The 12,981-nt window shown below is 46.5% G+C and overlaps 1 protein-coding gene across 1 annotated transcript in view; it reads right to left on the minus strand.

Annotated features, from left to right (window-relative positions):
- Nucleotides 1-938: 938 nt before the first annotated feature.
- The window catches only part of LOC138452729 (uncharacterized), a 381,209-nt gene continuing 369,166 nt past the window's right edge, over nucleotides 939-12,981 (minus strand). Inside the window, 1 exon segment of the mRNA XM_069605077.1 lies at nucleotides 939-4,324. Coding sequence (XP_069461178.1) covers nucleotides 2,348-4,324 — 1,977 coding nt within the window. The 3' untranslated portion in view covers nucleotides 939-2,347.

The following is a 12,981-nucleotide window of genomic DNA, read 5'->3' on the forward strand; positions in this document are numbered from 1 at the left end:
TAGCATCAGCGACAATTGCTAGATTGGTCCGCGAAATTATGCATTGGGCAGGGATAGACTTGTCTCAGTTTGGAGCGCATTCGGCTAGGGGAGGAATGGCGTCTAGAGCTTTCATAGCAGGGGTTCCACTTCAAGATATAATGAAAGCAGCAGATTGGTCTTTCGGAGACCAACACATTTTTTTTTAAACACAATTATAAGTTTCAAGTCTATTCTACTGTGCCAATTTGGGTTGAAGCTGTGTACATGCACTCCGCTAGCCTATACGATATACACAGTGCAGTTAGATGCTGCAAGTATGAAGAGGTAATTTAAAAAACTAGGGAATGCCAAGCCCGCCCAGGAAAAGCTCACTGCCTCCTAGTACTGGGTAAGCTGATCAAACAAATGTGCTTGCCACTCTATTCCATAATATACAGTAATTGAAGAGCCAACTTATGCTTGTCGCTCTACCACAGTCATTATGGTATATGGTTCACAATTGGGGTTGTCGCTCTATCACAATCAATACTGCAGCTGAGGAACCAAGTTCCTGCTCTTCACTACAGCACCCTGCATCACTTGAGGCCAAACAAGTGGGCGGGGCAAGACGGGGAAATGTTGCCATCTAACGTTGGCCGCATCAACGCTCAGGGGAAGAGCAGAGCGGCTTGCACAGGAACAGCAACACAGCTGTCCCTAGCCTGGACCTGTGATGAGCCCCGTTGGCCGCTTCAACACCCAGGGTGAGGGGCGGAGTGGCTTGCGTGGGAACAGCGGTCACAGCTGTTCCCTCTCTGGATCTCCGGCGAGCCTCAGGCTATTTGTTTAGAAGCGCCTTACCGCACAGCCGTCTGCTGCTCGCTCGTACTGCTCGCCCAGGACCTTTGGTGACATGGAGCATGTGGCAGGCCCTCTGTGAACCTAGTCGCCAATGAAAAGAGGTACGGACTACGGAATAATGTAGAATTTAGTTTTAATCAAGCGGGCCCACCTCCTCACGGTTCCGCAACCGTTTCATATTAAAAACCGCATTCCAGTTCCATGAGCCAAAGCATCAGTGTTTGAAGGTTCTGCAGGACGGACTGCATGTGGGGTTCGCCTCATAGTAACAGTTACTGGTCAAAGGCATCAGTGTTTAAAGTTTCCGCAGGATGGACTGCATGGGTGGGGGTTTCTTCATAGTCCGCTTACTTGGGGAAGAGCAAGATCAACATTTTGATCTTAATGATTACCATTCAACAGCTGCGTTATCAGGGAGGAACTGGATGTCCATCTTCTTTCTGCCCTGAACCAACGTCTGCATTCTGATTGCAGTTTGTGAGCCTTTCCTGATATTTCATCATCTCTTCTCTCCTCGTGCACTCTTCTGTCTTGAATATCACACGTAGGGTCTCAAGCAAAGCGAATGGACTTTTCTCAATATGGCATTTATGAAATGCAGGCTTGTTTCTGTGATGTTGTGTAAAAGTGAATTCATGACAGACACTTGTCTGGCCTGGAAGTCAAACCGTTTTCTCCCATGTGGGCTCTTTCAGATTGAATTAGACCAGCGACCTGCAACCTGCAGCCTTCTAGGTGTTTTGAACAGCAACTCCCATAAACTCTTACCACCGACTATGCTCAATAGAGCTGATGGATGTTGTACTCCAAAACATCTGGAGATCCAAAACACTTATTTGAATTAACTAAATTGCTGGTCTGTTATCATAGGTTGTCTTGTGCGTAATGTGCGGTCTTGAATCTTTTTAGCACCCCCTATTACCTGTATGGTTTTTGGTGCATAATAAATAAAATCCAAAAGGTTGCAGGCCTCTGAATTAGACTTGCATCATATTTTCTGACATCCGTTACACAGAAAGGGATTTCTCATGTGGCCTTAAACTGATTTTGTAACTAAAGCATTTCAGACATGCAGTGAACTGACCAGCTTTGTGTCCTTTGTGTATTTTCTCCCATCTCGATTTTGGTTGCCTTTCTGACTCAGGCTTTCCTGATATTCAAAGCACTGAAGGTTCTACTCCTGTTTGGATGCACATGATTAGCTGCTTCATTTCTGGAAGATACTTCTCAGACACGCAGGGTGCTTCCCAGACATGCAGGGGGCTTCCCAGACATGCAGGGGGCTTCCCAGACATGCAGGGGGCTTCCCAGACATGCAGGGGGCTTCCCAGACACGCAGGGGGCTTCCCAGACATGAAGGGGGCTTCCCAGACATGCAGGGGGCTTCCCAGACATGCAGGGGGCTTCTCTGCAGGGTATTGTCCTCTGTAGTATGTCACAGAGAGAATAAAAGATTATTAAGGGCCGATTTTTTTCAGACATTCAGCGCTGTAGTATGGTTCTTTTGATGCATGGGTTTTTTGTATTAAGTTAGTTTAGATTTCTTGGCTGAAGATCTTCTGTCATTCACCGCAGGGGAGGTTTCTCCTGTGTGGCTTCTCTTATGGGTGGTTAGGCTGCTTTTTTGACTGAAGCATTTCTGACATTCAGAGCACTGATAAGGTTTGGCTCCTGTGTGGCTTCTCTCATGGGTAGTTAGGTTGCTTTTCACACTGAAGCATTTCTGACATTCAGAGCACTGATAAGGTTTGGCTCCTGTGTGGCTTCTCTCATGTATAGTTAGCTTGCTTTTCTGACTGAAGCATTTCTGACATTCAGAGCACCAATAAGGTTTGGCTCCTGTGTGGCTTCTCTCATGTCTTGTTAGGCTGCTTTTCTCACTGAAGCAATTCTGGCATTCAGAGCACTGATAAGGTTTGGCTCCTGTGTGGCTTCTCTCATGTTTAGTTAGCTTGCTTTTCTCAATGAAGCATTTATGACATTCAGAGCATTGATACGGTTTGGCTCCTGTGTGGCTTCTCTCGTGGGTAGTTAGTCTGCTTTTCACACTGAAGCATTTCTGACATTCAGAGCATTGATAAGGTTTTACTCCTGTGTGGCTTCTCTCATGGGTAGTTAGGTTGTATTTCTGACTGAAGCATTTCTGACATTCAGAGCATTGATAAGGTTTGGCTCCTGTGTGGCTTCTCTCATGGATGGTTAGGCTGCTTTTCACACTGAAGCATTTCTGACATTCAGAGCACTGATACGGTTTGGCTCCTGTGTGGCTTCTCTCATGGATGGTTAGGCTGCTTTTCACACTGAAGCATTTCTGACATTCAGAGCACTGATAAGGTTTGGCTCCTGTGTGGCTTCTCTCATGATTAGTTAGGCTGCTTTTCACACTGAAGCATTTCTGACATTCAGAGCACTGATAAGGTTTGGCTCCTGTGTGGCTTCTCTCATGGGTGGTTAGGTTGCATTTGTGACTGAAGCATTTCTGACATTCAGAGCACCGATAAGGTTTGGCTCCTGTGTGGCTTCTCTCATGTTTAGTTAGGCTGCTCTTCTCACTGAAGCATTTCTGACATTTAGAGCACTGATAAGGTTTGGCTCCTGTGTGGCTTCTCTCATGTTTAGTTAGGCTGCTTTTCACACTGAAGCATTTCTGACATTCAGAGCACCGATACGGTTTGGCTCCTGTGTGGCTTCTCTCATGGGTAGTTAGGCTGCTTTTCTGACTGAAATATTTTTGACATTCAGAGCACTGATAAGGTTTGGCTCCTGTGTGGCTTCTCTCATGGGTTTTTAGGCTGCTTTTCTCATTGAAGCATTTCTGACATTCAGTCCACCGATATGGTATGGATCCTGTGTGGTTTCTCTCATGGGTAGTTGGGCTGCTTTTCTGACTGAAACATTTTTCACATTCAGAGCACTGATAAGGTTTGTCTCCTGTATGGCTTCTCTCATGGGTATTTAGGCTGCTTTTCTCACTGAAGCATTTCTGACATACAGAGCACCGATACGGTTTGGCTCCTGTGTGGCTTCTCTCATGGGTAGTTAGGCTGCTTTTCTGACTGAAACATTTTTGACATTCAGAGCATTGATAAGGTTTGGCTCCTGTGTGGCTTCTCTCATGGGTAGTTAGGTTGCTTTTGTCGCTGAAACATTTCTGACATTCAGAGCACTGATAAGGTTTGGCTCCTGTGTGGCTTCTCTCATAGGCAGTTAACTTGCTTTTCCAACTGAAGCTTTTCTGACAATGAATGCACTGATAAGGTTTTACTCCTGTACGCATCTTCTCATGTAGAGTTGGATATGTTTTCTGGCTGAAACGGTTATGGCATTCTGTGTACTGATTAGGATATTCTCCTCCGTGGGTTTTCTCATTTTGAGCAGGATGGGTTTTCAGACTGAAGCTTTCATGGCATTCATTGTCCTGGCAAGGATTCTCTGGGGGTTTCATTTCTCCAGCTTGGATTGTGTTTAGCAAGAATGCCACAGCAACGTTAACCACATTACAGGGTCAGCCATTTGTATAGAATGCTCTATATTCATCCCTCAGTGCGCTCCTGGTTATAATTGCATTGTACAAAGGAAAGCTCTTTTTAGGAGCTTCGATTCTTCACCTCTGTGTGTCCATGCAGGTGGAATTTTTGACAACATCTCCCCATTTGGGTGTTCTCAGAGAATCTTACTGCTTTAATGTCTTATGTTGTTAGTATGCTGATTGGGAAAAGAACATGTGTGTTAGGGTTATTGGATCCAGCCTTGGTATGTAGTGTTCTCGAATTCAATGCACTGATATGGTTTTCAGCTATTTGCATTCTTTTGTGAATAAACATGCTATGAATTTAGAATTAAATAGTAATTCCAATTCAGCCTTGTTTTCAGGCCTCCTGCTCATCCATGCATTTTGTTTTATTTTTCAGAAGCATTTCCTTCTCCTGTTTACCTTGACACTCTGAATATGCAATGTGTGTGATAATAGAAATCCTTTTAATAATGCGTAGTTTCCTCCACTTCCAGTTCTTGACCAGATTGGCCTTCTAGAAACGTCCATTCCATGAGATATCCAATATCCTCCCTTTTGTTACAGATAAACCCATTCTTCGGGCATTTTACATCTTTAGCCTTTGCATTTTCTATGCAGGCTTTAGAAAACTGTAAAAGAAAATTGACACATTATCTTTCTAAACAATGAAAAAAGAAATATTAGACATGCACAGTTTATTTATTTTTGAAATAGTGTTTCATTGGCTTAGAAATATTTCACATGTCTTTAAGGCTTCAAATTCTAAACCAAAGTCGTAACATAGCCAAAATTAAGGAGACCTCCTTTCCCGTTAAAGCTCCAAGCCAGAAGAACTAGTTACTCTTACCTTGTAACGTTCTTTCGATGGGATGTTCCTCCGACGTATTCCTTATCTTAGATAGAAATCCTTCAGCTTTGCTGGCCTCGGAAAATTTTTTCGCCAGAGGGCGCTGCGCGTCGATGATCGCCGAGTCGATGACCCTCGACGGCCTCCGTGCCGACGTCGACGTCATCCTGCCTATAAAGGCCGCGCGCAGCGTCCGTTGCTCAGTTCCGTTTTGTAGTCCCCAGTAATATTTTTGGATTAGACTAATCACCTTGAAGGAGCATAGGCTGCAAACCCACAGGAAGTCATACTGCGGGGATGGATGGGAGGGTCGATAAGGAATACGTCGGAGGAACATCCCATCGAAAGAACGTTACAAGGTAAGAGTAACTAGTTCTTCGAAGGGATTGTGTCCTCCGACGTATTCCTTATCTTAGATAGACTCCCATAGCAGTGGTATTGTGACTGGAGGCGGGAGTAATAAAAGTTATGTTACCCTTCCAGAATGGACAGAGTGTAACACAGCCTTGCCGAATCTAGTTTCTTGACTAGAGGAGGAATCCAGGCTATAGAATTTGGTAAATGTATGTGCGGACGACCATGTGGCAGCCGCACATATATCTCGAATTGGCACCCCTCTTTGAAGGGCTGAGGATGTTGCGATACCCCTGGTAGAATGAGCCCTTAGATTTTGAGGAGGCTCCTTTCCTGCCAATTTGTAGCACTCCAGAATGGCTAAAATAATCCATCTGGAGATGGTTTGTTTTGTTATTGGAAGGCCCAACTTATGTCCTGCATAACCTACAAAGAGTTGGTCTGCTTGTCTGATCTTAGCCAATCTGCTGATATAGAAGCTCAAGGCTCGCTTAGGGTCCAGCCTGTGCAGTCTCTCTTCCTCCTTCCCCGGATGAGGAGGAGGGTAGAAAGAAGGTAATATAATCTTCTGAGTGATGTGAAACTCCGAGACTACCTTCGGGAGGAAGTTAGGCTTCACCTGAAGAACAACTTTGTCCTTGTAAAAGATTGTATGTGGAGGTTTACACGATAAGGCTTGCAACTCGCTAACCCTTCTAGCAGATGTCAATGCTATTAGCAAAACAGTTTTGAGGGTGAGAAGCTTCAATGAACAAGAGTGTAGTGGTTCAAAAGGGGCACCCTTTAGGAAGTTTAAAATTAGGTTTAAATCCCATAAGGGAACTTGAAAAGGTTTCGGGGGATAAACATTAGTTAATCCTTTTAGGTATTGTATTACCAATGGAATTTTGAAGTATGAAGGCTCCTCTGCAGTGCGCTTAAAGATTGATAGCGCTGCGAGATAGCCCTTAATTGTGCCAACCTGTAGGCCTGAATTAGCCAGGTAAAGTAAGAATGACAACACCATAGGTGTACCACAAGAAAAGGGTTCAATATTCTTTTCTCTGCACCAGCTGCAAAATTTGTTCCAACGGCAGCGGTATAGAGTTTTAGTTGCCGGCCTTCTGGCCGAAAGCAACACCTCCATAACATCATCCGGAAGGTCCCAATCCTTGTACCTCAACCTTTCAGACACCAAGCGTGAAGGTTGAGGGTCTTGATGGCTGGATGGAGAACCTGACCTTCCTTCTGCGAGAGAAGATCCTCTCTGTATGGCAGTCGAATTGGAGGGCAGATGGACATGTCTAGAAGGTCCGGGTACCACGTTCTCCTGGCCCAATCCGGGGCAATTAGGATCATGGTCTTCCGAAACCTTCTCAACCTCCTGATCATTTGAGGAATGACAGGGACCGGAGGGAACGCGTACAGAAGTGGGAACTCCCAGTCCACTACGAACGCATCTCCTAGAGCTCCTCTCGGGGGAAATTCCCTTGAGCAAAATCTGTCGCACTTCCTGTTGATACTGGTGGCGAACAGATCCACTTGAGGGGTTCCCCAAAGGGCGAAGATCTCTTGAAGGACTTCCTGAGCTATCTCCCACTCGTGAGAGACTGTGCTCTGCCTGCTCAGAGCGTCCGCTGTCAAGTTCTTCTCTCCGGCTAGGTGAATTGCCGATAGAGAGATTCCTTCCTGAATTGCCCAAAACCAGAGCTGCATCGCCTCTCTGCACAGTGGTAGTGAGCCTACGCCTCCTCTTTTGTTGAGGTAGTGCATGGCCACTGTATTGTCCGTCATTATTAGGACGTTTCTTCCCCGTACAGACGGCAGAAAAGCCTTCAGCGCTAGTCTGATGGCTCTCAGCTCCAACAGGTTGATATGTAGTCTGGACTCCGATGGAGACCAACGACCGCTGATGGTCAAGTCGTTGGCGTGAGCTCCCCACCCCGTGAGTGAGGCATCCGTGACTACTGTTATCTCCGGCCATGGTTGCCAAAACATTTCTCCTTTCAGGATGTTCTCCCGACAGGCCCACCACTGAAGGTCTCGGGCTACTTTGACCGGGATCCGAAGGAGATCTGTCATCCTTCCTGAGAACTGTGACCACTGAGTTCTCAGTGCCCACTGGAGGGATCTCATTCTCAGGCGAGCCTCCGGCACGAGGAATATGCAGGATGCCATGAGGCCTAGCAACCTCAGAAAGTCGTAGGCTGGGAGATATTGGGCATTCTGAAATCTGATGACCATCTGCAGAATATCTCGAGCCCTCACCTCTGGTGGCAAGGCTTTTCCCAGGGAAGTGTCCAGGACTGCTCCAATGAATTGGAGTCTCTGTGATGGTATCATCTGTGACTTCTTTAAATTGAGGGAGAAGCCCAGCTTGTGAAGGAAGTGGCAAACATAATCTAGTTGTCTCTGAGCCTGTTCCGAAGATACAGCTCTGATCAACCAATCGTCTAGGTAAGGGTAGACATGAATCCCTTCCCTCCTTAGACTTGCAGCCACAACCGACATTAGCTTGGTAAAGACCCTCGGGGCGGAGGTTAGCCCAAATGGCAGAACTCGAAATTGATAATGAGAGCTGCCAATTGCGAACCTCAGGTATCTCCTGTGCCTGGGATGGATCGGCACATGGAAATAAGCGTCCTGGAGGTCTAGAGATACCAACCAGTCCTGAAGCTGGAGGGCCTGAAGGATCTGAGAGAGAGTCACCATCTTGAACTTGTCCTTTCGGAGGAATTTGTTCAATTCCCGTAAGTCTAAGATGGGTCTCAGTCCTCCGTCCTTCTTCGGTATTATGAAGTAGGGGGAGTACCAACCCTTGTTCCTTTCCGCTACAGGTACCAGTTCTATGGCACCTTTCTCTAGCAGGTCTAAAACCTCCTGCAAGAGGAGCGGATCTGGAAGCTTCAAAGGGTTGTTCCCCGGTGGATGACTCTGAGGGATATGTAGGAAGGGCAGGCAGTAACCTTGGGCCACTGTCTCCAGAGCCCAAGCATCTGACGTAATAGCCTGCCATTCCGTCAGATGGTGAGTTAACCTGCCCCCTACTGGTGTTCTGTGAGGGGAGACCTCAGAGTGGTTTTGAAGCGGCTGATGCAGTTGCCGAAGGTAAAGTGGCTCCTGCTCCTGCGGGTGCGGCTTTCTTTCCCCTACCCCGTCCACCACGGGTAAATCTTCCTTGGCCTCTTTGAGCCGGTCGTCCCCTGCCCCTTCCATATGAGGAATAGTAACGAAAGGACCGTCCTCTCCACGATGATCCCGAAGGACGAAAGGTATTCTGACGGATAGCAGCTCCCAATGACTTGGCTGCTGCCTTGGACGTTTGCAGTTTCTCCAAACTGTCATCCGCCTTCTTTCCAAAGAGGGTAGAACCGTCAAAGGGCATATTCAAAAGCCTGGTCTGCACGTCAGAGGCAAAACCAGACTTCCTCAACCACGCATGCCTGCGGATTGTGGTACTTGCCGCCATGGCCCTGCTGATACTGTCAGCAGAATCTAGGCCAGTTTGTAGGGTCTCGCACATCGCATCTTTACCATCCCTGATGATGTTTAAAAATGCGTCCCTTTCCTCTCCTTCTTGGAGGCAGTCAGCCGCTGATGAAGCGCACTCCCAAAGGGTGTGGCTGAACCTAGCGAGCGTACAGGTCGCGTTAATAGACTTTAACGCCATGCTACAGGCAGAAAAAACCTTCTTAGCCATGGCATCATACTTTTTGTCATCCCTATCCTGCGGAGCAGTGGGGTATGCAGATGTGCTGCCTGATGAGGTTGCAGCCTGTACAACCAAGCTCTCAGGAGTAGGGTGTTTTGACAAATATTCAGGGTCAGAACTAGCCACCCTGTATTTTGTTGACAGTTTTTTATTTACTGCCGGGATAATTTCTGGCGTTTCCCAGTTTGTCAAAATCCTTCTCTGTAGAGCAGAGTGAAATGGAACCACAGGATCCTCCTGTGGGCCCTTGTCCAGTATGTCAGTGAGGTCATCCTGCTGAAAGGCAGGAGAAGGTGCAGACCAACCCATAAATTCTATGATTCTAGACATCAGAGCTCTATATGGAGTCTCCGCATGTTCTCCTGGGTCTGGTTTGATAAATTCTGCTTCAGGAGAAGTGTCCAAGCCACTAGCTTCCTGAAGTGCATCCTGAAGATTTTTTAATCTTCCTTCCTCAGAGGCGAAAGTCTCTGGCTCTGGTGATGTGGTCCTCTGTAAATCAATATCTTGGTCTGAATCCTCCCTTTCCTCAAAAATCGAGGTTAAAGGGGGATACATTGGTTTTTGGAATGGTATAAACCCCATTTCCAATGCAGAAGGAGCCATCATCACAGGCCTTGAAAACGTCGATGTCGTCGACACCGACGTGAAAGTACTCGAAGGCGCCGTGAAAAGCGTCGAGAAATGTGTACTAGGCCTCGAAGAACTCGAAAGGATCGGAGTCCTGCTCGAGAACGACGTCGACGTTCTCGGCGTCGAGTCGGAGGTCTTTTGTCTAACCGTTGGCTGTGGAGTAGCCGTGGTTCTTTCCTTCACCGGCGTCGATATCGGCGTCGACGTCGGCGTCGACTCGATCGACTGATGCGCCGATGAATCCTTCGACAACGGCGTCGATGGCGCCGACCTCTGTTTCGAAGGAGTTTTCGACGATGGCGTCGATGATGCTTTATCTCCCGATGGCTCGAGGCGCTTTCGGGTTGACTTTTCCGCCGGGTACTGCGACTCGCGGCGTTTAGATTTTTTGGGTTTTTTACCCGGGGTATCACCCTCAGCTGTCTTCGAGGGGGACGAGGCCGCTTTCTCGAAGACGCTTAGCATCTTTTTCCTGAATTCCTCCCACTCAGCTTGCGAGCTGCGTTTTGTGGGGCAATGAACTCTCTCAGGAGAACTCGACGAAGATGACGAAGGGGATCTCCTACGTCTCTTTTTCGAGTGTCTCGATGTCGACGAGTGGTGGGAGCCACTTCGTGATCTAGATCGAGAGTGTTTTTTATGGTGAGGAGACGAACGTCTCGACTCTACCGAAGAAGCTTTCGAGGAAGTTAAAGTTGACCTACCTCTCTCGAGCTTCCCCCTACGCTCCTTCAAGGCTTTCGCCGTCATGGAAAGGCATTCCTCACACTCCGAACTCTGGTGCGTGATTCCCAGACACCACAAACAGACCCTGTGAGGGTCCGTCAACGACATTTTCTTCCCGCAGTCTCGGCACTTCTTGAAACCGGACCGAGGGGTCGTCGGGTCGGAGGAGGATGCCATCGATATCGAGGTAAATAGTAGTTATTATATACGTTATCTTGACGAGAACTGAGCAACGGTGTTCCGAGGCACAACGAAGCGCGGAAAAACGGAACTGAGCAACGGACGCTGCGCGCGGCCTTTATAGGCAGGATGACGTCGACGTCGGCACGGAGGCCGTCGAGGGTCATCGACTCGGCGATCATCGACGCGCAGCGCCCTCTGGCGAAAAAATTTTCCGAGGCCAGCAAAGCTGAAGGATTTCTATCTAAGATAAGGAATACGTCGGAGGACACAATCCCTTCGAATATTGCATTTTTCCGATCATATTTCTCTACAAATCTCCTCTGCATTTTATTCAGTCTTTGTGCAGAGTACTAAAGAGGTGCAGATGCCTTAGTGACCCCACCCTTCCCTTTTCATTACATACTCTAAAAATACTTTCAATGTTTGGAATTTTAATACGATCTCCCAGTACCCGTCTTAACTGGATCCCCACAGCTCCTCTTTCAGTAATTTCAGAAATATACTGGGCTTCCCCAATGTCTTGTATCCAAATAAGAGTGCTCTTGTTCTACCTGGCAACCCATATATTAATACCAAACTCTGAATAAAGATATTCCATGCAGGAGACGTTCCCCAAGCCAAGGGATCATCTCTAAAGTGTGTCCTCTATGCATTTCAGTCAAGTGGCTACAGTACATTTCATCAAACGTCCACAGACCGTTCATAATCAGGGAGGTGTTTATTATTTCAGGCTCATGATTTACCCACATTATTCTAGAGCTTGGTTATTGCTACTTTTTCCTCATTCCAATACCAATTACACAGTCTATTGTACTTATGTGTAAAACTCAATATAAAAGGGTTATATTGATATTGGTCTTGGGTCATTAATTGGGAACACATTTCTGATGAGAAATAAGCATTCTTTGCAAGCTTATTGGCAGTGTAAAAAACATTTGTGCATCGCAACCACTAAAGATTTTTGTGCCTACATTTTTGGGTGGAAGTAATGGAAGTGGCCAGGATGCAACCCTGCTTTAGGTCACTGGTCATCTGACTATTGTGCACAAGCTCCACCCCCCCCCCCTTTAGTATCTAGACGCCCCTGAACTGGTGCTGTAATTAAGGCCAGTATTTTACCCGATACACATGATAAAATGATTCTGAGAAATCAATAGATGGAGGATATACTGGGTGTCAGAAGGCTGCCTTACCTGAGGCATCACTCGCTCTTGCAGCATTCGCCCCACTGGTGCTTGGGTGTGGGTTCAGTCTTGTTGCCACATACGCAGCATTCTTAAGCTTGGGGGTCTCCATGGTTTCCAAACTGCACATACGTGGGGGTATAATCAGCAGCACAGTTCCATGCATGTGCTTTGCCCAGGGCAGGAGTCAGTCCAGCTAGGAGGCTAACTCTCATGTGATTCACCATAAAACCCACAGGAGTTTCACAGGCATTTGTGTGACCATTGCTTTCAGTCTGCAAGGTGACACTAAGAGTTGGTGTTTTTAGCTTCCTGCTGCCTTGTGCCAGTTTTGCCCAGGGACCTCCTTGCCTCTTCCCAGCCCAATTTCTTCTCTTCCTAATAATTCCTCCACCATCTTCCATTTCCCTCCTTGGGACTAGTTTTTGGTAGTGAAAACACAAGGAGGGGTGGGCACAACCTTGATTTACTCAAACTCAAGATCTACTAACAATTACAAATAGGTATTAGGGCAAGGCAGCATTATCCACCTTTGCAATCAGGTGGCCTATATAATGTTAAAACCAAGACAAGGAAACATAACCCTGTGGTGCCACCTTATCCCTTGCAAAACTGCAACTGGTACTTTAACTTTCACCTGAAAAATCAAGCAACTGATCAGAAAATATATATCGCAGTACACCTTTCCCCATCAAGTTCTCAATTGGTCGAATTCCAAACGAGTTGTTTGTACAATGAAAAGGAGGCGATCAGATAATTCTGTGCCAAATGCATTTCAGATTTGTACTAGTCTTTCCTCAGGGACATCCCCAGAACATATTCCTTATTCTAAACATAAGCGATACATTAAAAAAAATACATGTAGAATATCAGAATCATCATAGAAAAAGAAAATAGGGCCGCTTCAATATAAAACGCAAAAAACAAAACACAAGGACACACATTTAACAATCAAGAGGAAAAAGAAAAAACATTGATAAACTAATATATACCTTTGTTTTCAGGTATATACTTAGTAAACAGACGC

The sequence above is a fragment of the Ambystoma mexicanum genome, chromosome 4p (genome assembly GCF_040938575.1).
Source record: "Ambystoma mexicanum isolate Mex_15411 chromosome 4p, UKY_AmexF1_1, whole genome shotgun sequence".
Classification (NCBI taxonomy): domain Eukaryota; kingdom Metazoa; phylum Chordata; class Amphibia; order Caudata; family Ambystomatidae; genus Ambystoma; species Ambystoma mexicanum.